The following is a 26,238-nucleotide window of genomic DNA, read 5'->3' as shown; positions in this document are numbered from 1 at the left end:
TGGCTACAAGTATATAATGTGACCATGTGGGTCACATGGAAAAAAAGATGGATGGACCTGAGTGGTCTGTGTGCCAGGTCCTGGAGGGCCTCTGTGTTGGGAGGTCCTGGGAGCAGAACTAGATCCATGAAGAGCACATGGGAGAGGCCTTGGACGTGGGGGCCTGTGTGTTGGATGGTCCCAGATGGGGATGGACGTCCTGAATAGCACACAGAGAGGACACGTGTGCAGAGTCCATGATGGCACTGCGTTTGAGGAAGCTACAGCCCGTCTGAGGATCTGGACTGTCAGGTGGCCTGGTGAGCAAGGCATTGCCCAGGACGGTGATCCCAGTTTGGCAGCTTCCCTGAGAGAGTGCTGACAGGAGTCAGCGTATGGAGCAGGAGCTCCTGGAAGGTAACCCAGCATATGGGGAACTGTGCAGTCACCCATGGTAACTGGACAGAGTAAGGTCCAGCATGATTAGAGACTGCAACCGTAATGTCGTATGTTGGTGCCTGTTGTGCTCCATGGACATTAATGAACTGTATGGCGTGCGGTCACCCACGATAACTGGACACAGAGGCTCGGCATGTTTAGTGACCGCGTTTCAAAGCCGTATACTATGATGTGAAGATTAATGTAAAGACTGTTTGCTTGTCGTTCATATTTCTGTGGCTTATGACTCCACATGGACTGTTAAAGTGAAAACCCGTGCCTGACTACATTAATCCACTGCCAAATGAGTGTTCCCCAACACAGATAGTGAGCGCAATCTTACACTGTATAATATTTAGTGATTAAGGCGTAGTTGGCATCTGAGAAACCCAGCAAAAGTAATGAGAAAGCCAAAGCTGGAACTTATGGACTGGGTGGGGTGGAGACCGAGCAAGGAGATTGGGCAGCATGGATAGGATGGCAAGGACAATGTGATATTATATTGCTTCATAAAAATCTAGCAAAATGGCAAAATTCTGATTCACCAGAATCCAAAAATGATGGAAAATTCTAAGAAATTTGATTACCTTAGAACTAGTGATGAGCGAGTGTACTCGTTGCTCGAGTTTTCCCGAGCACGCTCAGATGACCTCCGAGTATTTGTTAGTGGTCGGAGATTAAGTTTTCATCACCTCAGCTGAATGATTTACATCTATTAGCCAGGCTAAGTACATGTGAGGATTCCCTAGCAACCAGGCAACCCCCACATGTACTCATTCTGGCTAACAGATGTAAATCATTCAGCTGCCGCGATGAAAACTTAAGCTCCGGACACTAACAACAGGGCCGCCATCAGGGCATTATGGCCGTGACTGGCGTATGGGGCCTGGTGGGCAGAGGGGGCCGCATCCGGCCCCGTCTCATCTGCCCATCGGGCCCGGCCCCAGCGGCAGGCTTCAGACAGTACACTGAACCTGCGTCTGAGATGCAGGTTCAGTGTCCTCTGTTGCTTGCGGGTCCGTCCGGGCCTGCAAGGCAACAGTTAAAGCCGCCAGCCAATCGGAGGCTGGCAGTGAAGTCGGCGCGCACGAACATCATTCGCCGGCGACTCCGCACTGAAATGCCTGCAATGGACATCGGCACTGGAGCCCGGTCAGGTAAGGAGAAAGGTGTTTTTTTTTGTTTTGTTTTTTTACCGAATGCGGCAAGCCTGGGGCATGATAAAGACAAGAGGGCTTGATGAAGACACGGGGGCAGGAATGTGAGACGGGGCAGGATTGAAAACACAGGGAGCAGGAATGTGAGACACGGGGCAGGAATGTGAGACACGGGGCAGGAATGTGAGACACGGGGCAGGAATGTGAGACACGGGGCAGGAATGAAAACACAGGGGGCAGGAATGTGAGACACGGGGCAGGAATGTGATACACGGGGCATGAATGAAAACACAGGGGGCAGGAATGTGAGGCACAGGGCAGGAATGCAAACATGGGGCAGAATGTGTGACACAGGGGGTAGAATGTGTGACACGGTGGCTGGATGGAGACAAATGGGGCAGGAATATAGGGCAGGATGGAGACAGATGGGGCAGGATGGAGACAGATGGGGCAGGAATATTGGGCAGGATTGAAACAGATGGGGCAGGGATATGGGGCAGGATGGAGACATGGGGCAGGATGGAAACACAGGGCAGAATGGAGACAAATGGGGCAGGAATATAGGGCAGGATGGAGACAGAGGGGGTAGGAATATGGGGCAGGATGGAGACATGGGGCAGGATGGAGACACAGAGCAGGATAGAGACAAATGGGGCAGGAATATAGGGCAGGATGGAGACATATGGGGCAGGATGGAGACAGATGGGGCAGGATGGAGACATATGGGGCAGGAATATGGGGCAGGGTGGAGACAGATGGGGCAGGATGGATATGATGGAGACAGATGGGGCGGCAGGATCATGGGACAGATGGGTCAGGATCATGGGACAGATAGGGCAGGATCATGGGACAGATGGGGAGATAATATGGGAGCGGAATGTGAGAACATATGGCTGGAGCCAGGAATGAGATACACGGGCCAGGATGGGGGATATTATTACCATAGGGGCTAATTAAGGGATATTATTACTGCAGTGATGTATTTATTTTATTTTTTGAGATACTATGTCGCCTTTTTTTCTTCATCTGGTGTAGTGTAGAAGTTGTGGAAAAAATTAAGCAATGTGTTCTGCAAGGGGAGCTCTAGAAAACTGTTATTTTCTGCAGAGACAAGTCCTGGCTGGAAGACGTGATGGTGGTCTGTGCTGCATGAAGATGGAAAGCGAGGCTGAAGCACTTCATCTAGAGACGTCACTGGTGAGTCAGTGTGTTACCTGTACACGGACACTGCATACTAAGTACAGATCTCCTGTGTATAATGGCACATATGGTGATATTAGTATTGTGGTTTTTCTTTTATTAATGATCAGTATTGCAGTATTCCGTCACTATGTGGTCGTAATATGTGGTCTGGTCATGGTGCGATGGTATTTGTCCCTTGTATGAGCTATTATTTGGTCACTGTGGTGGTAATATGTAGTCTGGTCATGGTGTGGTGGCATTTGTTCCCTGTATGTGGTATTATTGACCACCATGTGGTGGTAATATGTGATTTGGACATGATGCGGTGATATTTGCTCCATGTATGTGGTATTATTCGGTCACTGTGGTGGTAATATGGTGTCTGGTTATGGTGTGGTGGTATTTGTCCCTTGTATGTGATATTATTGGTCATTTTAAAAATTGAAAACTAAATAAAAATATACGTAAATTGTATTGCATATTTTAACAAATTTTTAATAGGTTACAGTAGCATAGGGCCCGGCCAAAAGAGTCTGCCGTGTCGTGGTGGCAGATTAGAAAAATCTTTTGGCTAAAACAAAAGCTGCTGTTATATGTGTGATATGGTGATGGGAACTGTTAATGTGTGATAGATGAGAAGTGGAGTTTTTCCAAGAGAGAGTGGTGGGGCTGTGGACAGTTTGAGGGGTGGAGGCGGAGCTGGGGTGGAGCCTGGGCGGAGTCTCAAGGGGGCCCTGAAAATGTTGCCAGTATGGGGCCCCGAAATTCCTAGTGGCAGCCCTGACTAACAAATACTCAGAGGTCACCTGAGCATGCTCGGGGAAAACTAGAGCAACGAGTATACTCGCTCATCACTACTTAGAACAGTTCCTCAAAAATGTGTTCTGTTGATACACTTACCGCTATATGAACCACCGAAAGGAAGTGCTATAACAATAAAGCAAATGTGCAGCCCAGAGATGGGCAAGGTGAGGACGAAAGAACAATCACTTACTATGACATCACCTCCTGAGTATTCAGTACAATATATGTATTCTTTTATTTATCATAAGCATTAAAATCTTACTAATAAAATTGATAACGAGGACTTTTCCCCAGTTTCTGAATGTTAAGCTGGCCAAATCACGGAATAGTGTTTGCACAGATGAACATAATGTAGTTTTTATTTATTAATTTCTCCCCTCCATTATGTAGATAAAAGGTTGTGAAGTTTAGGCTGTAATTTATTATAAGCCCAATGGAGCATTAGCAGAGATTCCCCTCTGGGGGGTTTGTACTTTTTCCCCTGCATGAAGTTGAGCAATCATAAGCAGGAATGATATGCAGGAGTAAAAAGAACATGTCTCCAGAAGGTCAGAAGAACATGTCTTCTCCTGTGGGATGTAATGATGGGGAGCCCTGCTCTCAGCCCTGATCTCTGCAGATACTGTGGAGTATAAAAAAGATCTGAATCTCATTACAAACACCTCTATAACTTTCATTTCACAGCAGTCAGTGAGGGGGAAAGGGGAGTAGAGTTGAGCTGGTCATGATTACAAACACCTCTGCAGTTGCAGCTCTCCCCTCAATGGACTGTCAGTACAGCTGTAGTTCCTTCTCCCACACTCACTGCTGAGAGATGGAAGCTAAACATGTTTGTAATCACACTCTGCAGTAGATTTTAGGCAGAGATCAGGGCAGAGAGCAGGACTATCTGTCATTACATCTCACAGGAGAAAGCATGTTCTTTTAACATTCTAGAGACATGTTCCTTCTTTTCCTGCACGCTCCCAGAGAAATTCTCTGGTGATGCCCATTTGTGTTCTTCATAAATTATAACCTATATTTCTAAACTCATATCTCCACAATGGAGATGGGAAATGATAAGATAAAAGCTGTGTTGTGTTCAGCTCTGCAGCCGCTATTCCATGATGAGTCCAGTTTAACATGGAGAAACTGCTAAAAGATTTTCTTTAAGGAGGAAGCAGATCATTTACCAAAACCACAGAGAAATTTCTACATTTCCCAAACTCTAATACAAATATGAGACGTCCTGATAAATACATCAATTACTGGAGATAACGGGATAATACATTTTTATATGTTTATTTCATACACAGGTTGATAGAGAATCTTACATCTTACTTTAAAATGGTTTCTATGGGTCTAATGTACAGAATTAGTCATTATTATCAGTGGTTCCTAATATTTGCTGTCATTCCTTTCTTTTTCCGAGCAGCTCCGTTTTTTTATTCATTCCAGATTTAAACAAAATAATAAAACATTTAGGGAAAAACACACAACCTAAAAGTCCAGCACTGGAAGCCATCACTGCAAATATCTCCACAGCCACCATGTTCTTCCCTCTGGTGCTCAGATAAGCCGGGATCATGGAAATCCAGACACTGAGGAACACCAGCATGCTGAAGGTGATGTACTTGGCCTCGTTGAAACTGTCCGGTAATGTCCTCACCATGAAAGCCAGAACAAAGCTCACAGCTGCCAGGAGCCCCAGATAACCCAACATGGAGTAGAACCAGATATCTGAGCCTTCATTACACTGAATGATGAGAATCCCAGGATAAGACTCGGTGTCCAGATCTTGGAATGGGGGAGAAATAGACAACCAGAAAACACAGATTACAACCTGAAGGGAAGAACACAACAACACTATGGTATAGGGCAGTTTCACATTCAGCCATTTTCTCCAGGCGCTTCCAGGCTTGGTGGACTTAAAAGCAACACAAACCATGACAGTCTTGGCGAGAAGTGAAGAGACGGCTACTGAGAAGAAAAATCCAAAACTGGTTTCACGTAATCTACAAGTTACATCATTGGGACGACCAAGGAACAAAAACACAGAGAGAAAGCTGAGAAAGATGGAGACCAGGAGGAGGTAACTCAGGTTCCGGTTATTGGCTCTAACAATAGGACTGTCCCGGTAGGAAATAAATATCCCAAATGTGAAGCCGGTCACAAGACATCCGAAGACCGAGATACAGGAGAATACCGAAGCCATTGTGTCATTCTCGTAAGAGATGAACTCCATCACTTTAGGCAGACACTGGTCTCTCTTCTCAAATGGCCATTTGTCATTTTGGCATTTCATGCAGATCTCGCTGTCTGTAGAAACATTTCACAACGTGTTACTTTTATTGTGGGAAGAATAACTAATATTTATCTATTATCTTTCTATCTATTTTAGAAATAATGGAGCAGCACACTTTCTAACTAGGTGGGTGCACAGCCCTGCCGGCAAACAATCTGTATACTTGCCAAATATATAAAGACAAAAAATGGGAAGCAGCACTGCAAAAATTACTTAAAGATTATGGTGGACTTTATTGGGTCCACATGGTGTGGTGACGTTTTGGCTCCCAAGAGCCTTTATCATGCATAATAAATGATTTTGGGAACGAAAACATCGCCACACCATGTGGACCCAAGTCCACCTTAGACTACTTTCACACTAGCGTCGTACTCTGCCCGTTGCAGTGCGTCGGGCCGACGTACCGACGCTAGCATTGTTTGCGCTGCACAATGGGTGCAGCGGAAGCTGATTTTCAGCGCATCCGCTGCCCCATTGTGAGGTGCGGGGAGGAGGGGGGTGGAGTTCCGGCCGCGCATGTGCGGTCGGAAAAGACGTTCTCGACGGAACAAAAAACGTTGCAAGCAACGTTTTTTGCTGCCGACGGTCCGCCACAACATGACGCAACCGTCGCACGACGGTTGCGACGTGTGTCAATGCGTCGCAAATGCATCGCTAATGTTAGTCAAGGCGGAAAAAACGCATCCTGCAAACAACTTTGCAGGATGCGTTTTTTCGCCAAAACGACGCATTGCGACGTATTGCAAAAACCGCTAGTGTGAAAGTAGCCTAACTCCTTAAATATTTTGTGGAGTGCTTCTTCCCATATTTTGGCTTTATCTATCATCTATCTATCTATTTTCTATGAATTATCTATTATCTATCTATTATCTAGCTATTAACTATCTATCTGCATAATATCTATCTGTCTATTATCTATCTGTCTATTATCCATTATTTATCTATTATCTAATATCTATCATCTATTATCTATTTTCTGTGTCTATTATCTATCTGTCTATTATCTATTATCCATTATTTATCTATTATCTATTATCTATCATCTATTATCTACTATCTATCTATCTCTCTGTCTGTGAATCTGTCTAATATCTATCTTTCCATCAATGTTAAATACAAATAAGTTTTATTGGATGACTAAATGCCCATCACATGTCATATCTCTCTCCGTATAAACAAGAAATACCATACTTTACTGCTACATGTTTGTGCATGCAGGGTCGCCATCTCCTTTGGTAATTTTTTTTCTGGACAAATTGGACAAAATACACAGACTTTTTTTTAGACCACACAACCCTTCACACCCTCAAAATAAGATCATGGAATCACATTGACATTAGTTTGTTCATGAAGATAAACATTTTTTGGCAGCAGCGACAAAACACAGATAACTTGTTCCTACTTACGTGCCCAGCATCACTGCTGCCAAACACAAAGCTCAGTGGTTTGTGCCATCTACTTTGTGCTGGACCCGATGAAGATGAGCTCTGTTTGTTATTTTACATGTGTAAAAGCATTTGGGGACAACTTTTCTTAAAAGCTCAGATGTCTTTAAAAAGACTGCATGGACCAGGGCTCATCCCTCTTAATGTCCACACTCCTTTCTCATGGGCAGAATACTACTCAGATAACACAGGGTGAGGGTAAAACAGTGTGGTAATAGTTTATTGGTCCACAAACAGACAATAACATATAGAACTGTCCCAGTAAATGTCCAAGATGATGCAAATTACAGTCTCACTCTTCCAATGGCACGCTGGAATTCGAGCTGCTGCGACCTTGGGGTCTTCCAGAGCCAGCTATACCCACCAGTGGCAACCCGCATTTGGCAGCACCAAGCTTAGAAAGCTGACAGTCTTTTGAGGTATGTGGCCAGGTGACCTGATTGTCCCAACCTGGAATATCTTTTAGAGAATTGAATATGGAGGGCACAACTAAACAATATTGGAGTTAGGGTTTCTGCAATAGCATGCTAATGAATAGAGAAGAAGAGAAAAGCTGCATGCTCACAGAATTAAGTGATGACTAGTGATGAGCGAATACTAAAATGCTCGGTTGCTTGGGTCGAGCAGATTGGGATACTCAGATACTCGACCCGAGCAATGAGCCCAATGTAAGTCTATGGGAAACCCAAGTATTTTTACCGCTATCCCCCTCGGGGGTCCTTTTATGGTCTAAAAATGTCTGAAAATGATGAAAACACTGCTCAAATGACACAGGGATATCATGGGGATCGCCCCTGGAAGCATTTTTGACTTCTAGGTCACAGCTGTAAGCTGTCAGAGTTTCACTCCATTTTTACAGGTGCACCAAAAAACATACAAAAACAAAACCAAAATGGATTTTGCTGAGAAATATGCAAAGGTAAATCCTTTCCAGGGTAATACCTTGTATATAAGTCAAAATAATTAACCCAAAATGAAATGTTCCTCCACCACTTAGGCTATGTTCACACGCCGCGTTTTTGATGCATTTTCAACTTTAACATTGCTTTCAACCAATACAAATGCATTCACTGGGAAATGTCATTGTAACATTTAACAACGCTAGCTGGCCATGTGGTGTGTGACACATAAGGAGACCCATCATGCTTCTTTTCTGAAGGAGGGACTCTTGAAGGCACAAAGCCTATTTTTAGAGGGGCATCAGGCGGCATTAATATTCTTAAAGGGCCATTATTAAACAGTGGGTCTCCTATGCTCTTATTGCCTATGCAATGAGTGGCTGGGCTGCCTAGAATTACAACACACCCAATACCCCTTTCACGAGAGGTGCAGGAGGGCCTCCTGAAAAAATGTTGCATTGAATGCAAGGCCTGCCCTGCTACCATGTCATATACACCCCAATAAGTCTTTGAACCCAGGTACTGGATGGCCACAGGAAAACCCAGTTCACAGTCTTCAGTTGGTTCTGCCAGACTGTTTCCTTATGCATTCAATGCAAGGGCCGCCTTGACCCAAATTTGCAGGCACCCCAATCCCCCTTTGGGAAGAAACATGGAGGAGGGCCTCCATGGGCATCATCCTAGCTCAAAACAGTAAACACTATTTTGTCATGATTTTTTTTTTTTAATTTACCCCCCATCGAGAAATGTTGGTCAGCCAATACGCTTAGTGTATGGGCAGTACGAGTCTAGGAGACCCGCTCCTTGGTAATGGGACAGTTTTTTTATGAGCCCCTCCTCCATGTTTCTTCCAAGGGGGGATTGGGGTGCTTGCAAATTTGGGTAAAGGCGGCCCTTGCATTCAATGCATAAGGAACCTGTATGGCAGGACCAACTAAAGAGTGTGAAGAGGGTTTTCCTGCGGCCATCCAGTACCTGGGCTCAAAGGCTTATTGGGATGCATATGACTTGATAGCAGGGCAGGCCTTTCATTCAAAGCATTATTTTTTCAGGCAGACCTACTGTACCTCTCGTGAAAGGGGTATTGAGGTGTGTTGCAATTGTTGGCAGCCCAGCCACTCATTTCATAGGCAATAACAGCATAGGAGACCCACTGTTTAATATTGGCCCTTTAAGAATATAAATACTGCCTGATGCCCCTCTAAAAATAGGCCCTGTGACTTTAAGAGACCCTCATTCATAAATGAAACAAGATGTGTCCTTATGTGTCACACACCACATGGCCGCTAGGGTTGTTAAATGTTACAATGACATTTCACAGTGAATGCATTTGTATTGGTTGAAAGCAATGTTACAGTTGAAAAACGCTTGAAAAACGCTGCATGTGACATAGCCCAAGTGGTGGAGGAACATTTTGGTCTGGGGTTAATTATTTTGCCTTATATACAAGTCATTACCCTGGATCTACATTAACATATTTCCAAGCAAAATCCATTTTGGTTTTGTTTTGGAATGTTTTTTGGTGCAACTGGAAAAATGGCGTGAAACTGACAACATTGCTTACAGCTGGGACCTAGAAGTCAGAAATGCTTCCAGTGGCGATCCCCATGATGTCCCTGTGTCATTTGAGTACAAATGACAGATTTGACATAACAGACTGTATAAAGTATTTTATTTGTTTTTTGTGAATTTTGGAAAAAAAAATTGTAGAACAAGGCTAGCAGACAGACCTATGCTACGTATGCCTGCTAAGCTACAGTTTTTCCACCACAGATACACCAGGCCTCAGTCTGACATAACACTGTATAAATTTTTTTTGGTTTTTTGGTGATTTTTTTGAAAAAATAAAAATGAGTTGAACAAGGCTAGCAGACAGAACTATGCAACTTATGCCTGCTAATCTACGATTTTCCCACCACAGATACAACAGGCCTCAGCCTGACATAACAAACTGTATAAAGTATTTTTTTTGTTTTTTGTGAATTTTGGAAAAAAAATTAAAAAAATTGTAGAGCAAGGCTAGCAGTGCAGACAATGCTGGGCAGTGACGGTGGCAGTGAACAGTGACCACTGCAGACAGTGCTGGGTGGTAATGGTGGCAGTGAACAGTGACCACAGCAGGCATTGTTGGGCAGTAAAAAAAAGGAGGAAGATCCAGCTCAACGATGCAGTGAAAAATCCATAACTTTATTCCACTACCAAAATAGCGTGTAAGGATAAAACATCAGCACATTTAAAAACCAAGATCAACGCGTTTCTGGTGGCTAAGCACCCTTAATCATGATTAAGGGTGCTTAGCCACCAGAAACGCGTTGATCTTGGTTTTTAAATGTGCTGATGTTTTATCCTTACACGCTATTTTGGTAGTGGAATAAAGTTATGGATTTTTCACTGCATCGTTGAGCTGGATCTTCCTCCTTTTTTTCCTGTTTGTCTACGCCCTGACACAGCGGTTCCGTGCTCCGAGCCTTTGGGAATGTCGATATGGTGAGCTGGACTTTGTTTTCTCTTACTTCGATTGTTGGGCAGTGCCTGCTGCAGACAGTGCTGGCAGGTGAATGAACAGTGACCGCTGCAGATAGTGCTAGGCTGTGACTGCAGCAGAAAGAGCTAGATGGTGACTGCTCGAGACACTGCTGGGCGGTGATGGTGGCAGTGAACAGTGACCGCTGCAGGCAGTGTTGGGCAGTGATCGCTGCAGACATTGCTGGTACTGAAATCCTGCACACCAATCCTGCTCTGCACTGTGTGAATGTGGTCGATGCGGAGTCCATCTATATATATAAGAGGCATCGTGATTACTCGCTAATCCTGCCCCCTACACAGTAGCTCTACCCCCCACACATCACCACACATAATCCCTCCCCCACCACATTACCACACACAATCTCACCCCCCCACCACATCACCACACACAATCCTGCCCCCAACACATCACCACACACAATCCCACCCCCCCACCACATTACCACACACAATCCAGCCCCCCCCACCATATTACTACACACAATCCCGCCCCCCCACCACATTACAAGACACAATCCCACCCCCCACCACATTACCACACACAATCCTGCCCCCACCACATTACCACACACAATCCTGCCCCCACCACATTACCACACACAATCCCCCACCACATTACCACACACAATCCCGCCCCCACAACATTACCACACGTATTCCCGCCCCTTCACATTACCATACATAATCCTGCCCCCCCACATTACCACACACAATCCTGCCCCCCACCACATTACCACACATAATCCCACCCCCACCACATTACCACACATAATCCCGCCCCCCACCACATTACTACACATAATCCCACCCCCCACCACATTACCACACATAATCCCCCCACCACATTACCACATAATCCTGCCCCCCCCCCACATTACCACACGAGGCTTTGTCCTCACACATTACCACACGAAGCTGCATCCTCACACATTACCACACGAGGCTCCGTCACCGCACATTACCATACAAGGCTCCGTCCCCACACATTACCACATGACGCTCCGTCCCCACATATTACCATACCAGGCTCCATCCCCACACATTACCACACGAGGCTCCGTCCTCACTCATTACCACACGAGGCTCCGTCCTCACACATTACCACACGAGGCTCCGTCCCCACACATTACCACACGAGGATCCGTCCCCACACATTACCACACGAGGCTCCGTCCTCACACATTACCACACAAGGCTGCATCCTCACACATTACCACATGAGGCTCCATCCCCATACATCAACACACGAGGCTCCGTCCCTCCACAATACCACACAAATCCAGTTTGCTTTTGATTTTACACTGTGAATAAAATGTATTATTATTATTCTGATATTTAATTATTATTATTGTGTCATGTCGGACGCTGTTCAGACCAGGTCGTTCGACAGACAGCGGTAATTCTGCTTTTGACCACTATGTGCTCATTGGCGTCAGCTAGATTTTGTCTAGCTGGTCCGGGGTTACTTTACCTGGTGCTCGGATTGGAAGCTAGGCCATGCCCATTGCCTTTAAATAGTTCTCCTGAACATTGGGCGTCACCAATTATAGCTTCTGTCTTGTGCGTTGTTATCTCGGTCTGGAGTGGTGAGCTACTAGTTGGAGTATCGTTGCTGGTGGTGTATTTCCCTTTGTCTTATTTACTCCTTCCTATATTTGTATTTATTTTGCCCTGCGCATTTATAGTGTATTCCTGAGTGACTGCGGCGTGGTGTATATTTTCCGTTATCCTTGTCTGTTCTAACTGTGGGTATTGGTGTATGATCTTTTCACTGGGTGGTGGGCGGTGGTTTCAGCCTAGGGTTGAAACAGGAGACAGGGCGAGGGTCGAGGCCTAGACATGCACACCATCAGTGTAAACTCTAGGTATAGGGTCAGTCAGGATTTCCCTAGTCTGAGGGAAATTGCAGGCGCCCGGATTATTAGCTCTTGCCCTCCTACTCTCCCCGTGACATTATAATCGGCCTTTAAAAAAAAAAAAAAAAAAAAGGGGTTTCCTTTTTTTGTTGTGTCATGGATCCAATGACTTCCATAACCCGCCACTTGGAGGCGCTGTCCCTACAGGTCACTGAGTTGAGGGGGGCAGTGCAGCAACAGGGACTAGCAGTATCTAATGTGCAAGCTGGAGCGACAGGTAGAGTTGCTGAGCCTAAGTTTCCTTTGTCTGAAAAATTTGCTGGGGAACGCAGTAAATTTGTTTCTTTTTGTGAAGCTTGCAAACTATATTTCCGTATGCGCCCGATCTCCTCAGGTAATGAGGCTCAGCGTGTGGGCCTGGTGTTGTCATTGTTAAGCGGGGATCCCCAAGCATGGGCATTTTCTTTGCCATCTGATTCTGTTGCAGTTGACTCTGTGGAGAGTTTTTTTTCCTTTCTTGGAAATATTTACGACGAGCCAGACAGAATGGCTCTAGCAGAATCTAAGATACGTACTATTCGCCAGGGGGAGCGAGTTGCAGAGGATTACTGTTCTGAATTTCGTCGCTGGGCGATTGATACACAGTGGAATGATCCAGCGCTGCGGAGTCAGCTTATTCATGGGGTATCTGGAAGGGTTAAAAAAAGCCCTTCTGATGTACGAGACTCCTACTTCTCTAGATTCCGCTATGAGTCTGGTTGTCCGCATTGATCGCCGTTTGCGTCAGGGGAGCATGAGACACCACCTATGGGAGAGGGTTTAGGTTCATGTGTAGTTGCTGCAGGTGAGCCCACGGAGCCAATGCAAATCGCAGGGGTGTCACATGTGAAGCGTTGAGCCCCTGAACTCAGGAAGCAGGGAGCCTGTTTTTACTGCGGTAAGACTGGTCATTTTATTAACATCTGTCCTCTACTGTCTAAGAAAAATGCAACGGCGGAAAACTTCTAAGCTCAGAGGGTGTGGAGGAGACCAATCTGAGCTTATGTATATCCTCCATGGTGGTTTCTCAATGCATGCTCCCTGCTAAGGTTATAATCGCTGGCAGTGAGCTGCCAATTACTGTGTTTGTGGATAGTGGTTCAGCCACAAATCTCATTGATGAGGAGTTTGCGCGCACAGCAGGTTTTAGGATTGAAAAACTGCCTCATCCTATCCGCGTGGTCACCATCAATGCTGCTCCTCTCTCACAGGGGGAGATTACTGAGTTTGTGGCTGAGGTGAAACTCCACATTGGGGTTCTACATTCCAAGCAGGTTACATGTAAGGTGCTCAGGAATCTTCCTGCTCAGGTGGTTTTGGGTTTTCCATGGTTGTCTATGCACAACCCGGTAATTGACTGGAAAACTCAGGACATAATCCAGTGGAGTGATTTCTGTCAGGAGAATTGCCTGGCCACATGTGTGTCTGCTGTGACTTCAAGCGTTCCGGAGTCACTTCTGGATTTTGTGGATGTGTTCTCTGAGAAGGGTTGTTCAGAGTTGCCGCCACATCGCCCCTATGACTGTACTATCAGATTTAAACCAGGGGCCAAATTGCCTAAAGCAAGGATGTTTAACATCTCCGGTCCGGAGAGACAAGCATTAAAGTATTACATTGCTGAAAGTTTGAGCAAAGGGCACATCAGGCCTTCATCCTCGCCTGTGGCAGCAGGGTTCTTCTTCGTGAAGAAGAAAGATGGTGGATTACGCCCGTGTTTGGATTTCAGGGAATTGAACCAGATTATGGTTCGTGATCCATACCCTATGCCACTGATACCAGATTTGTTCAACCAGGTGGCAGGTGCTAAGTGGTTTACCAAGCTTGACCTCAGGGGGGCGTACAACCTCATAAGAGTCCGTCAAGGTGATGAGTGGAAGATGGCTTTTAATACCCCTGAGGGTCATTTTGAAAATTTAGTGATGCCATTTGGGTTGACTAACGCACCTGCAGTGTTCCAACATTTCATCAATAGTGTTGAGCATTCCGATACCGCAAGTATTGGGTATCGGCCGATACTTGCGGTATCGGAATTCCGATACCGAGATCCGATACTTTTTTGGTATCGGGAATCGGTATCGAATCAACATTAATGTGTAAAATAAAGAATTAAAATAAAAAATATTGATATACTCACCTGTCCGGAGGCCCCTGGACATCACCGCTGGTAACCGGCAGACTTCTTTGCTTAAAATGAGCGCGTTTATGGCCTTCCATGACGTCACGGCTTCTGATTGGTCGCGTGCCGCTCATGTGACCGCCACGCGACCAATCAGAAGCCGTGACGTCATGGAAGGCCATAAACGCGCTCATTTTAAGCAAAGAAGGCTGCCGGTTCACAGCGGTAAGGTCCAGGCTGCGTCGGAGAGGTGAGTATATCAATATTTTTTATTTTAATTCTTTATTTTACACATTAATATGGATCCCAGGGCCTGAAGGAGAGTTTCCTCTCCTTCAGACCCTGGGAACCATCAGGGATACCTTCCAATACTTGAGTCCCATTGACTTGTATTGGTATCGGGTATCGGTATCGGATCAGTTCCGATACTTTGCCGGTATCGGCCGAAACTTTCCGATACCGATACTTTCAAGTATCGGACGGTATCGCTCAACACTATTCATCAATGATGTGTTCTCGCATGTTTTGGGGAAATTCATTATCGTGTACCTAGATGACATTTTCATATATTCTTGCGACTGTGATACTCATTTAGATCATGTCAGGCAGGTGTTACAGCTTCTCAGAGAGAATAAGCTGTATGCTAAACTTGAGAAATGTGTATTTTCTGTTCAAGAGTTGCCTTTCTTGGGTTATATTGTATCTGCTTCTGGTTTTAAAATGGACGCCGCTAAGGTGCAAGCGGTGCTGCATTGGGAACGGCCTGATAACCTAAAAGCACTTCAGCAGTTCCTTGGGTTTTCTAACTACTATAGGAAATTTATCAAGGATTTTTCCATCATTGCTAAACCGCTAACTGACATGACTAAAAAGGGTACCAATTTCTCCGTTTGGCCTGAGGCCGTTGTGCACGCATTTGAATTTCTTAAGAACAGTTTTGTTTTAGCCCCCATTCTTGTGAAGCCAGACGTATCAAAACCTTTTGTTGTGGAAGTCGATGCGTCTGAGGTTGGTGTGGGGGCGGTACTATCACAAGGCTCATCTTTGAGTGATTTGCGTCCATGCGCCTATTTCTCCAAGAAACTGTTGTCCGCCGAACGTAACTACGATATCGGCAACAGGGAGTTGTTGGCAATGAAGTTGGCCTTTGAGGAATGGCGACACTTCTTGGAGGGGTCGGTACATCAGGTTACTGTTATTACCGATTATAAGAATCTGCTGTATTTGGAGTCAGCCAAGCGTCTGTCCCCCAGGCAGGCTCGCTGGGCATTGTTTTTCACGCGGTTCAATTTTGTTGTCACTTACAGACCGGGGTCTAAAAACACTAAGGCGGATGCTCTGTCCAGGTGTTTTCCGGGGGGAGAACCTCGGTAGGATCCAGTACCCATCCTCCAAAAGGGTGTTGTGGTTTCGGCTCTCACTACCGAGGTTGAGGCTGAGATTGCCGAGGCTCAGGAGGAGGTACCATCTGAGCTTCCCATCAACAAAGCTTTTGTACCGCTTCATCTCCGCTTAAAGGTTTTGGTGGAGCATCATGATGCTGTCCTGGCTGGACACCCAGGGGTTAGAGGTACCTTGGAGTTGGTGTCACGTCGGTTTTGGTGGCCCAAGATCCGAAAGGACGTGGTCTCATACGTGTCAGCTTGTACCACGTGCGCTAGGGCTAAGACGCCCCGCTCCCGTCCTGTTGGCACACTACTTCCTCTTGAGGTACCTAGTAAGCCATGGACGGAAATCTCCATGGATTTCATCACTGATTTGCCCTCCTCAGCTGGGAACACGGTCATCTTGGTGATTGTTGATCGGTTTTCAAAAATGTCGCACTTTGTGTCTTTGCCTTCGTTTCCTAACGCTAAGACTCTGGCTCAGGTATTTGTGCAGGATGTGGTCAGACTTCATGGGGTTCCGTCTGACATCGTGTCTGATAGGGGTACTCAGTTTGTGGCAAAATTTTGGAAAGCATTTTGCTCATGGCTGGGGATCAAGTTGTCTCATTCTTCGGCGTTTCATCCTCAGTCAAATGGTCAGACTGAGCGTATGAACCAAAATTTGGAACAGTACTTACGCTGCTTTGTCTCTGATAACCAGGAGGAGTGGTCTACCTTTCCTCCTTTGGCTGAGTTTGCCATCAATAATCACCGCCAGAAGTTGTCTGGGGAGTCTCCGTTTTTTTGTGTTTACGGGCTACATCCTCAATTTTGTACTTTGAGTCAGAGGGGCTCTTCCGGCGGTCCGGAGGAGGACCAGTTAGGAGCACAATTGTCATCAGTTTGGAGGAGAGTTAAACAGCGACTGTTGCGTGTGGGTGCTAGATACAAACGTGTGGCTGACAGTAGGCGTGTGCCAGGTCCGGACCTGAGTGTGGATGACTGGGTGTGGTTATCCACAAAAAACATAAGACTCAAAATACCATCCCTTAAATTGGGTCCACGGTTTATTGGTCCATTTAGGGTCACCGCCGTCATTAACCCAGTAGCATACCAATTGGAGCCTCCTACGGTGTATAAGATATACAATGTGTTCCACAGGTCTCTTTTAAAGAAGGTGGTGGGTTCTGTGGACGCGGCGCCTATGCCACCTCCAGTCTTGGTGGATGGTAATTTGGAATTTGAAGTCTCCAAGGTGGTTGACTCTCGTGTAGTGTGCCGCACTTTACAGTACTTGGTACACTGTCGTGGTTATGGGCCTGAGGAGAGGTCCTGGGTACCAGCCACGGACATTCATGCGGATCGGCTGGTCAGGTTTTTTCACCGTCGCCATCCGGACAAGCCGGGTCCTATAAGCCGTTAGGGCCCTGGGGTCCCTCGTAGAAGGCGGGGTACTGTCATGTGGGACGCTGTTCAGACCAGGTCGTTCGACAGACAGCGGTAATTCTGCTTTTGACCACTATGTGCTCATTGGCGTCGGCTAGATTTTGTCTAGCTGGTCCGGGGTTAATTTACCTGATGCTCGGATTGGAAGCTGGGCCATGCCCATTGCCTTTAAATAGTTCTCCTGAACATTGGGCGTCGCTGATTATAGCTTCTGTCTTGTGCGTTGTTATCTCGGTCTGGAGTGGTGAGCTACTAGTTGGAGTATCGTTGCTGGTGGTGTATTTCCCTTTGTCTTATTTACTCCTTCCTATATTTGTATTTATTTTGCCCTGCGCATTTATAGTGTATTCCTGAGTGACTGCGGCGTGGTGTATATTTTCCGTTATCCTTGTCTGTTCTAACTGTGGGTATTGGTGTATGATCTTTTCACTGGGTGGTGGGCGGTGGTTTCAGCCTAGGGTTGAAACAGGAGACAGGGCGAGGGTCGAGGCCTAGACATGCACACCATCAGTGTAAACTCTAGGTAGAGGGTCAGTCAGGATTTCCCTAGTCTGAGGGAAATTGCAGGGGCCCGGAATATTAGCCCTCCTATTCTCCCCGTGACATATTGTCACTAACTTCATTTTAAGTTAATTTACCACCTGCGTAAGCGCTACTGAATGTTGAATGTTGTCATTATTTACTTTAGTTTAATCACTAGCAGCGTTCATTAGATAGCAATGAGCATGCCAAGCGTTAGCTAGCTGGAAACAGCTAGTCTTCTATAAGAAGGTGCCGGACGCCGGTTACACCCCTCAGACTGTACATACCAGTTATATTGGAGATCTCGCCTTCTGAACACGGGATGCAGTCATAGCAGCAGGTGTGAATTGTTGGTTTCACCTTTTTCCAGCTTCCAGGTGAGCAGGGATCTGAGCAGCGGGATACTGGGACCTGAGAAACAGAAGAGAACTTTACCGGAGGGACAAAGACTGAATGCTGATAAATGAGACAAGTGAAGGAGCCGCAGGGTGGACAGGCCACATGACAATCTAGAGGGTGGGAGTGAAGGGGTTAACTAATGTGACAATAAGGATGGGAGGGCTTTTTGGTGGTGTAAGGTTATTTAAGAGATAGGGGAGGGTTCCTGCCTTCTCTTGCATCCTGGATCCAACTGTCCACCCACTATCCGTTTTTTTTATTTTTGAGCAGAAGAGGGCAGTTGTTGACTACCAGCATCAACAAAGCCATCGGTATTCCGTTTAGACTCCACACATAAGACCTCAGGAGTGGACATGGATGTCAGATATATGTACCATCCTCCATAACTTTGATGATGGCACCAAGATGGTGAGCGTCGATGACACCATAATTAGCATCACAATCCCACTTCTCTGCATTCTGAAAACCTCTCTGCTCACAATTAAAGAGGATGCATTGCAGGCAGAGCAAGAGGACATGGAGCAAGGAACCATTCTGGGTGATAACACTCAGCCCAGCCTCATATTGTCCCAACGTGAATTGATGGACAATGAGGAGGAGGAGGAGGAAGAACGGGAGCTACGTTCATGCGCTATAGACAGTACTACAAGCACAGCTGTTCAGCGGGGATGGCCTGAGGACAGGGAGGAGGAGGACAGTATGATCAGTCGTCCTGTTGGTGACGACACAGAAGTCTTGCCTGTAAGCAATCTGGCACACATGGCTGACTTAATTTTGCCCTGCTTTTTCTGTGACCCTCGCTTTATTAAAATTTTCAGTGACACTCATTACTGTCTGGTGACACTTCTAGACCCATGCTACAAGGAGAACTTTCGATCTCTTCTTCCAGAGGCAGATAGGTGTACTAAAATGTTGCAGTACCTGAGGGGAATTACTTAAAAAACGCTGACAGCAGATGTTTGAGTTTGTTGTACAACCAAGGAGTCCAAGCGAAAGAGAGAGAAGTACAATCCAGCTCAGGCAGGGGAACAATGGCAAAGTTCTAGGACAGTTTTCTCAGACCCTCCCATTGTGCCAGCACAGAGGCAAGGTGTGCTGTCACAAGAAGTGCAATGTTTGGGAAGATGCTGTGGGAGTACATTGCAGATTGTACATATGTCCTCCGGGATCGCTCTGTGCCTTTTAATTATTGGCTATCCAAGTTGGACACGTGGCATGAACTGGCTCTCTACGCCTTGGAGGTCCTGGCCTGCCCTGCTGCTAGCATTCTGTCAGAGCGGTTTTTAGTGCCGCTGGTAGAATCATAACAGATAAGTGCATCCGCCTGTCAACAGAAAATGTGACAGGCTGACTCTTATAAAAATGAACAAGGGCTGGATTAGGCAAGACTTCTGTACACCACCAAGTGAAATCAGTGAAACATAACCTCAAATACATTGTCTTTTTTTGGGAGGTGTATTCTCATGCACCCCTTCACAACGACACATGGGTATATGCTTCCTGATTTGGTCTGTTTGGTGTTATCCTCTTCCTTATCCTCATCATCCACAAACATAAGAACACCAGGGTGAACGTATTCCGTGATGCAAAAGTCACTCGTTTTTTGTGCAAGGGTGTCTATGCTGCCCTTAAAATTATTTTTTTTAAATGTACCCCCCATGGGGAAATGTTATCATTCTCCCCCACTAGAACATTATGGTGAATGTGTTCTGTGCTGCTACAGCCATTGAATTTCTGGGCAAGGGAGTCTATGATCCCTATAAATATATTTTTTTAAATGCACCCCCATGGGGAAATGTTTGTCTGCCCATGCACTTCATGCATGGGCATTACAAGTCTACGAGAGACACTGCTTTACATAGGGCCTAGTTTTTAATGAGGTCTTCCTCCACGTCTCATCATCCACCGCTAGTGATCACTGATGAACGAGCAAGCTCGCCACTACTCTGTACTTGCCCGAGTATCACTGTGCTCGGTGTACTCGGGGAGCAACAAGCATTTCAGGAATGATTAGGCAGGAGATTGTGTCTCCTCCCTGCAATTCTGGCGTTCTTTACAGCGCCAATGAACATGGAGTAATTGTCTGCCATCCACTGTAATACCGCAGCCATCTTTGTTATGTTATTATAGTGATTGTCTGGCCGCACAGCGGCATCAGGTCTATAAGAGACCTGACGCCGCCCTGCTTGGCGCATTCTGCTCTGGACTCAGTATGGGGAGAGCTACCACTGAGATAGGGTCAGATTTGTTCTTTTATTAGTTAGTGTGGTTTTAATTTTCACCTTCTCGGTCCAATAAGGGTCGAATACTGAAGAGATCCTTGTTAAAAAAAAATATTTTATTTAGAACAAATTTAAAAACCATACAAAAAGCAAGAAAATGTCACAGAAAGGGATACCGCTAAGGCCCAGACAACTTCCAAAAGGTATACCACAGAAAAATATATAAATGCATCAAAAAAGACACTATTAAATCCAAATATAGTATCAATACCAATATTACTATGCCAAACAGGCTAATTTTATCATACAAAGTATTATCTAATCATGCTCTAATCAATTGATAATTGGTCCCAAAATAGATGCAAGCTATAAAATACAATTATACAAAAAATATATATTACAAATGCAGGTATATGTTATTTTGTCAATAAATAGTTCTTATAAAAATGAATGCACATAAATAATTACATTATACAGTAATATTTGCAGTAGTTTTTTTTAAATATGCAAAATTTCCACAGTGGTGATTCATTATTTAGCCCATGGCTTTATATCTGTGTCAATGATGTAAATATCACATTTTAATTAGCCATACAAAAAGACTGGGCAAAGAAAACACACACGTGCAATCTTCCTACTACGGGAGTAAATCTGTTTGATACGTCCTATCACTTAATGTACCTGGTGTAACAGTTAGTAGATAGTAAACTGATTATACATAAAGTGCTGTGCAAACAAAAGTGCTGTGCATAGATACCTGCGGCTGTGGGCTGTGAGGTGAGGGGATGCCGCTGTATGGACTCGGTACAGTAAAGACAACAGCCCACAGCCGCAGGTATCTATGCACAGCACTTTTATTTGCACGGCAAGTATGGACCTCAAGGCCAAGGAATGTACTTGGCGTACTAAAGCTACTAATATTTTTAAGCAGAATGTCACAGGTGGTTCGCAAGATATTGCTCCTAACAATAGAGAAACTATGCAGAAATACAAAAATGCCTTACATCGAAAAATTAAACTTTAGTGGAATAAGACCTCATTGGAAAATTATTGTACCCAGAAAATTGTTCCAAGAGGACTGCGCATCCAGATATATCCATCATTTGAACTGAATGATGACCTTCTCACAAAAAGATGGTCTGAAACCGCAACAAATTGTTCAGTAGAATTCATCAAAATAATAATAGACAAAAATACCATGTCTTTAAGGGAAGTGGAATCTGAACTTGATACTCTGCAAAGTACATTACAAAAAGACCTATCTACGGTGGAATTTGAAAATTGGCTCAAAGATATCAACAAGGAAAGCGATAAATGGGAAGAAGAGATCAGTCAGAGTAAGTCAAAAAATATATATGAGGGATATGAAAGATTATGAAAATCAAAGGGTGTACAGATGGCAATATAAAACCAAAACAAAAACTACAGAAAAATATCCACGTGAAAGACCTGATATGTCAAGTGCATCAGGAAGCGAGAGTAATGCATCCTTAAGCGATTCTCAATACAATAGAGAAACATACCTGAGAAGCGGCAATAACCGCAAGTTTCCGGATATTTTTAACAAATCTCAAAAATCAAGAAAGAACAGGAATCGATATCAGGTAATAAATTTATCACAACACAAATTGACAGATATCCATTGTAGGATCCTTGAAAGGGGTTTAACATTCTCCCCATCCTCTCGCTTAGATGCCTTCAACTCGATAAAGGATATACACCTCTTGGCAAGAAAAATAGTTTTGAAAAAATTGCATTTTAAATCTGGTGATCAAAGTAAGGGAAATACAGAAGAAGATTTAGAGACCCTCGAAATATTGGAACCTTTGGAAGAGGAAAATGAGATCAAAGAGGTAAGTACCATTCCTCCCCACCTATATACCAAATCCACTAAATTTCCCCCATTAGGACTTTGTTCTACAGTTGAAGTATTTACCAGAATAGTAACCAGTGAAATTGAAACATTAGCAGCACAGCAGGCCGGTGTATATAATTTATCTAGACAAGAAAAATTAGCTTTGGAAGAGTTAAAATCCTGGACAGATGTCCTATACAAGCCAGCAGACAAAGGTGGCAATATTGTCATCTGGCCAACTTCCATGTATGAAAAACAGGCATATAAACAACTAAGTGATAAAACATGTTATCGTAAATTGTGTTACAACCCGCTGACTTCTTTTCAGGAGGATCTTGTTTCCATATTGGAACAAGCACATCAAGTTGGCATTGTCTCAAAGACACTATTGGACAAGATTCGGGATTGCCATCCGAGATTACCCACACTATACCTGATTCCTAAAGTGCATAAGGACCCATGTGATCCCTGGGGAAGACCCATTGTATCAGGTAACGGAGGTCTATGTGAATTAATCTCGGACATTGTAGATCATTTCCTGAAGCCTATGGTCTTGACACTTCCTTCATTCATTAAGGATACCAATCAAGCGTTACAGAGAATAGACCAAATAGTTATAGAGGACAACATGATGCTCGTAACAGCTGATGTTGAGGCGTTATATACCTCAATAAGACATACGGACGGTCTGGAGGCTGCTTCTTGGTATTTACACTCCAGCAATTTGGATGGTGAGTTGGCGGATTTAATTTTGATGCTCCTAGAATTTGTGTTGAATCATAATACTTTCATCTTTGATCAAAATATCTACTTACAGTTAAGAGGGACTGCGATGGGGGCCTCTTGTGCCCCCTCGTATGCAAACCTCTTTATGGGATTCTGGGAGAGAAGTTTATTTTTGGGAGAGGATATACCGGAGATCAGTAAAGTCCATAATTGGATTAGGTACATTGATGATGTGCTATTCATATGGGAAGGTACTACAAGTGAACTTGAGTCCTTCATGGGTAAACTAAACTCCAATTCCAAAAATATTAAATTTACCTTTAAATCCGGTAGGAAACTCGAATTTTTGGATATTTTGATCGAGGCTTCAGAAGATGGTATGCTACAGACGGAAATCTATCGTAAACCGACCTCCACCAATTCTCTTTTAATGGCAGATTCGGCTCATCCAAGATCCACTATACGAAGAATACCAATTGGCCAGTTCTTGAGGCTTAAAAGAATTTGCTTGGATGAACGAACTTTCCACATCCACTCAGCCGATTTGGCAAAAAGGTTTGAGGAACGGGGATATAGCAGAAGATTGATCCGGCAGGGATATCATAGGGCAATTAAAACCCCAAGAAACGATCTATTATATGGACCAACTAATCTAAAATCATTAGAAGACCAATCACAAATACGGTTCATATCAACCTTTAACAACAAATGGAAATCATTAACTGACATTATTCGTAAAAATTGGGGTATTCTTCTGACAGACCCTGTGCTAAAACAGATACTTCCACAGGCACCACAAATGGTGGCAAAGAGATCACCAAATTTAAAGAATATCTTGGTACATAGCCATTATGACTCAAAGCGGGATAAGAAGAACAAGAACAATACAGGCACAAATGGGTTTTTCCCATGCGGGATGTGTAAAGCGTGCTCAAATCTTATTAAATCAACGACCTTCGACAATTATGATGGAACGAGAACATTCAAAATTTTGAGACATCTTAATTGTGTCTCAAAAGGCGTGATATATCATGCGGAATGCCCATGCAAGAAAGTGTATGTGGGTTTAACAACAAGAGAATTGAGGGTCCGAGTAAGAGAGCACATCCGCGATATCGATAAATCAAGAACAATTGAAGATGAAACCTTATTAAAAACTCTCCCGCGTCATTTTAAAAGGTACCACCAATCTAATTCTAGGGGGCTAAAAATCAAAGCCATAGATCAAGTCTTTTTAGGCCCAAGGGGGGGGGAATATATCCCGTGCACTATCCCAACTAGAAAGCTGGTGGATTTACCGTCTGGGAACCTTATGTCCCCAAGGCCTTAACGAAAATATGGGCTTTGCATCTTTTCTGTAATTTTGCATAGTATAGGGTCGCGATATATCTTTTTTAGAGGTTGGGGGGCTAGCTGTAGTTTACACTATAGTTTATGATTTTAATTATGATTTAATTTTTTCCTGTATAGGTTTTAATTCTTATTTCTCTTTTGTAGTTCCATTTTGGTCATATCAGTAAATAGAAGGATCATTCAACAGTGAAAAATCCATGATGATACATGGGGGATGAATTGGCAATTCTTTCGGGTAAAAGACATTCCTTTCTAGAGGACTACTACTAATAACTTTTGGAAATGATTGTATTGATGGAATCACACTTTTTGTTTAAGAATGAGGGTGTGTCGCATCGCCTTCATATGTAACTATGAGGTTTAAAGGCCTCTTATTTCATTTATATTCTGTTATCTAGACAATTTCGTGTTTTTATCTTGATTCGTGTAATTATTAACATCACGTTTTGTACACATTCTTCACATATTAATATTTCACTTATATATTGGTGCACTTACCTTTATTATTTTTTTGCATCTTTGTTCTGTGCTGCTACAGCCATTCAATTTTTGGGCAAGGGAGTCTATGATCCCCATAAATATATTTGTTTAAATGCACCCCCATGGGGAAATGTTTGTCTGCCCATGCACTTCATGTATGGGCATTACAAGTCTAGGAGAGACACTGCTTTACATAGGGTCAAACATTAGTGGATATAGAAAAACACGCCTGAGCACTCACCGGTCCTGGAGTCAAAAATTCCTTTATTAAATGTCCATATAAATCTTCACGGCACGGGGGAACAAAGCAGTGTAAGGAGTGGGCAGGAGGAGACGTTTACATAGGGCCTAGTTTTTAACCCCTTAGTGACAGAGCCAATTTGGTACTTAATGACCGAGCCAATTTTTACAATTCTGACCAGTGTCAATTTAAGAGGTTATAACTCTGGAACGCTTTATCGGATCCCACTGATTCTGAGATTGTTTTTTCGTGACATATTGTACTTCAAGTTAGTGGTAACATTTCTTCGATATTACTTGCGATTATTTATGAAAAAAATGGAAATATGGCGAAAATTTTTAAAATTTTGCAATTTTCAAACTGTATTTTTATGCCCTTAAATCAGAGAGATATGTCACAAAAAATAGTTAATAAGTAACATTTCTCACATGTCTACTTTACATTAGTACAATTTTGGAAACAATTTTTTTTTTTGTTAGGGAGTTATAAGGGTTAAAAGTTGACCAGCAATTTCTCATTTTTACAACACCATTTTTTTTTAGGGACCACATCTCATTTGAAGTCATTTTGAGGGGTCTATATGATAGAAAATAACCAAGTGTGACACCATTCTAAAAACTGCACCCCTCAAGCTGCTCAAAACCACATTCAAGAAGTTTATTAACCCTTTACGTACTTCACAGGAACTGAAACAATGTGGAAGAAAAAAATGAACATTTAACTTTTTTTTGCAAACATTTTACTTCAGAACCATTTTTTTTAATTTTCACAAGTGTAAAAACAGAAATTTAACCACAAATTTTGTTGTGCAATTTTTCCTGAGTACGCCGATACCCCATATGTGGAGGTAAACCACTGTTTGGGCGCACCGCAGAGCTTAGAAGTGAAGGAGCACCGTTTGA

The 26,238-nt window shown here is 44.0% G+C and overlaps 1 protein-coding gene across 2 annotated transcripts in view; it reads right to left on the bottom strand.

Annotated features, from left to right (window-relative positions):
• Positions 1-4,825: 4,825 nt before the first annotated feature.
• The window catches only part of LOC143793195 (vomeronasal type-2 receptor 26-like), a 92,275-nt gene continuing 70,862 nt past the window's right edge, over positions 4,826-26,238 (bottom strand). For both annotated transcript variants that reach the window (XM_077279945.1, XM_077279954.1), the window contains exons 4-5: positions 18,348-18,471; positions 4,826-5,858 (exon numbers count right to left, since the gene is read on the bottom strand). In XM_077279945.1, coding sequence (XP_077136060.1) covers positions 4,951-5,858; positions 18,348-18,471 — 1,032 coding nt within the window. In that variant the 3' untranslated portion in view covers positions 4,826-4,950. The remainder of the gene's footprint in view (positions 5,859-18,347; positions 18,472-26,238) is intronic.

This window comes from Ranitomeya variabilis, chromosome 1 (assembly GCF_051348905.1).
Source record: "Ranitomeya variabilis isolate aRanVar5 chromosome 1, aRanVar5.hap1, whole genome shotgun sequence".
NCBI classification, from domain to species: Eukaryota; Metazoa; Chordata; class Amphibia; order Anura; family Dendrobatidae; genus Ranitomeya; species Ranitomeya variabilis.
The sequence above is the reverse complement of the archived record's forward strand: the minus strand, read 5'-3'. Positions and strand labels throughout refer to the sequence as shown.